Here is a 2463-nt window from a genome sequence, read left to right on the forward strand (position 1 = left end):
CGCAAAGAATAAACTGAAAGCACGAACCACCGTATTTATAACCATGGAAAGGATGACTGGGATGTCCCTAAATATATAAACAGTTTAATTATTATCTCCACAAGACAATCAAACAATCGAAATGTTGGTGTACCCAGACTATTTGGATTGTCGTCGTCCCCCACCCACCCTTCTATGCTGCTACTACTCTCTGTTATTATCTATGCATAGCCACTTTAATAACTCTACCTACATGTACATAATTACCCTGTCCCATCTGGACAAGAGGAATACCTATGTCAGAATGCTGTTCATTGACTACAGCTCAGCGTTCAACACCATAGTACCCTCCAAGCAAATCATTAAGCTGGAGGCCCTGGGTCTCGACCCCGCCCTGTGAAACTAGGTCCTGGACTTTCTGACGGGCCGCCCCCAGGTGGTGAGGGTAGGTAACAACATCTCCAACCCGCTGATCCTCAACACTGGAGCCCCACAAGGGTGCGTTCTCAGCCCTCTCCTGTACTTCCTGTTCACCCACGACTGCGTGGCCAAGCACGCCTCCAACTCAATCATGAAGTTTGCAGACGACACAACAGTAGTGGACCTGATCACCAACAACGACGAGACGGCCTACAGGGAGGAGGTGAGGGCCCTCGGAGTGTGGTGCCAGGAAAATAACCTCTCACTCAACGTCAACAAAACAAAGGAGATGATCGTGGACTTCAGACCTCAGGAGGCTGAAGAAATTTGGCTTGTCACCTAAAACCCTCACAAACTTTTACAGATGCAAAAAACCTTGCATCTGCCCCCCCCCCCCCCCCCCCCCCCAGAGCAGTCTGTTTAGAGAGATGTGTGTAGACTAGTGTCATCAGCAGTACCTGATGGGTCATTATTTCCCACAGTGCAGCAGCAGAGCCGGTGGAGCCAGAGACAGATTAACAGAGATATGGGTCAGCGTTCCAAATGGTACACTATTCCCTATGTAGTGCACTACTTTTGACCAGAGGCCTATGGGGCTAGTAGTGCACTAAATAGGGGGCCATTTGGGACACACAACGTGTGACTGTGAATGGAGGCTCATTACAGCACATCAGTGTTCTGTTACCCAGAGTTCCACATGGCTGCAGAGCAGGGAAGCAGTGCATTGTGGGGTTAATGATATGGAATGAGAGGGAAACACAACCCACCAACACTTTTCTTTCTCTCCCCCTCTCTCTCCCTCTCTCTCTGTCTCTCTCTCATCTCCTCTCCTCTCTCTCTCTCTGTCTCTCTCTGTGTCTCTCTCTCTGTCTCTCTTTCTGTCTCCCTTTCTCTCTCTCTCTCTCTCTCTCTCTCCATCTCTCTCTCTCCCTCTCTCTCTCTCTCTCCAGGCCTCAGTAACATCATCGGCATCATCGTCTACATCTCGGCTAACTCTGGTGACCCGGGTCAAAGCGACAGTAAGAAGAGTTACTCGTACGGCTGGTCCTTCTATTTCGGGGCGTTGTCCTTCATCATGGCCGAGATGGTGGGCGTTCTGGCGGTCCACATGTTTATAGAGAAACACAGGAAGCAGAGGGCCAAGTCTCGCACCGAACTCATCAAGAAATCGGCGTTCAGCCGTATCCCTTCTTACCGTTACCGCTTCCGGCGTCGCTCGAGCATCCGTTCCTCCGAGGCGCCCAGCCGGGATGCGTCTCCCGTCGGGAAAGGGGGTTACACCGGCCCGGCGGCCTCCGACCTCCCCATGTACACGCTCACCCCCCGCGAAGCCGGATCGAAGGCCGCCACGGGGGGAGTTCTTAATTCAGAGAGGGAGTATCTACAGGGCGGTACTCTGGCCAATACCAAGGACTACGGCAAAGACGCGGCCAATAGGAGAACCACGCCCGTCTGAGGGAGGCGGGACCTAGCAGATGGATAATGATGATGATGAGACAGTGAGGGAAGAGGCGTTATGAACTTTGACCTCTCTGCAACCTCCAGGGATATTTGGGCAAAGGGGATTGGAATTAGACGTTGGTTCCTACCACAGATCTAGGATTCAGATTCCCCAACCCTTTTTAAACCCCTTAAAACCTCATCCCCTAGTGGAGGGTGAGCACTACCCCTTAACCTCATCCCCTAGTGGAGGGTGAGCACTACCCCTTAACCTCATCCCCTAGTGGAGGGTGAGCACTACCCCTTAACCTCATCCCCTAGTGGAGGGTGAGCACTACCCCTTAACCTCATCCCCTAGTGGAGGGTGAGCACTACCCCTTAACCTCATCCCCTAGTGGAGGGGGGCACTACCCCTTAACCTCATCCCCTAGTGGGGGGGGGGGGGGGGCACTACCCCTTAACCTCATCCCCTAGTGGAGGGGGGGGGGCACTACCCCTTAACCTCATCCCCTAGTGGAGGGGGGGGCACTACCCCTTAACCTCATCCCCTAGTGGAGGGGGGCACTACCCCTTAACCTCATCCCCTAGTGGAGGGGGGGGGGGCACTACCCCTTAACCTCATCC

At 53.3% G+C, this 2463-nt stretch overlaps 1 protein-coding gene across 1 annotated transcript in view; it reads left to right on the forward strand.

Annotated features, from left to right (window-relative positions):
* LOC129844721 (voltage-dependent calcium channel gamma-3 subunit-like) overlaps nt 1-2048 on the forward strand; it is a 47711-nt gene extending 45663 nt beyond the window's left edge. The window contains exon 5 of the mRNA XM_055912770.1: nt 1350-2048. Coding sequence (XP_055768745.1) covers nt 1350-1855 — 506 coding nt within the window. The 3' untranslated portion in view covers nt 1856-2048. The remainder of the gene's footprint in view (nt 1-1349) is intronic.
* The last annotated feature ends 415 nt before the right edge of the window (nt 2049-2463 follow it).

This window comes from Salvelinus fontinalis, unplaced genomic scaffold, assembly GCF_029448725.1.
Source record: "Salvelinus fontinalis isolate EN_2023a unplaced genomic scaffold, ASM2944872v1 scaffold_0209, whole genome shotgun sequence".
Taxonomy (NCBI): Eukaryota; Metazoa; Chordata; class Actinopteri; order Salmoniformes; family Salmonidae; genus Salvelinus; species Salvelinus fontinalis.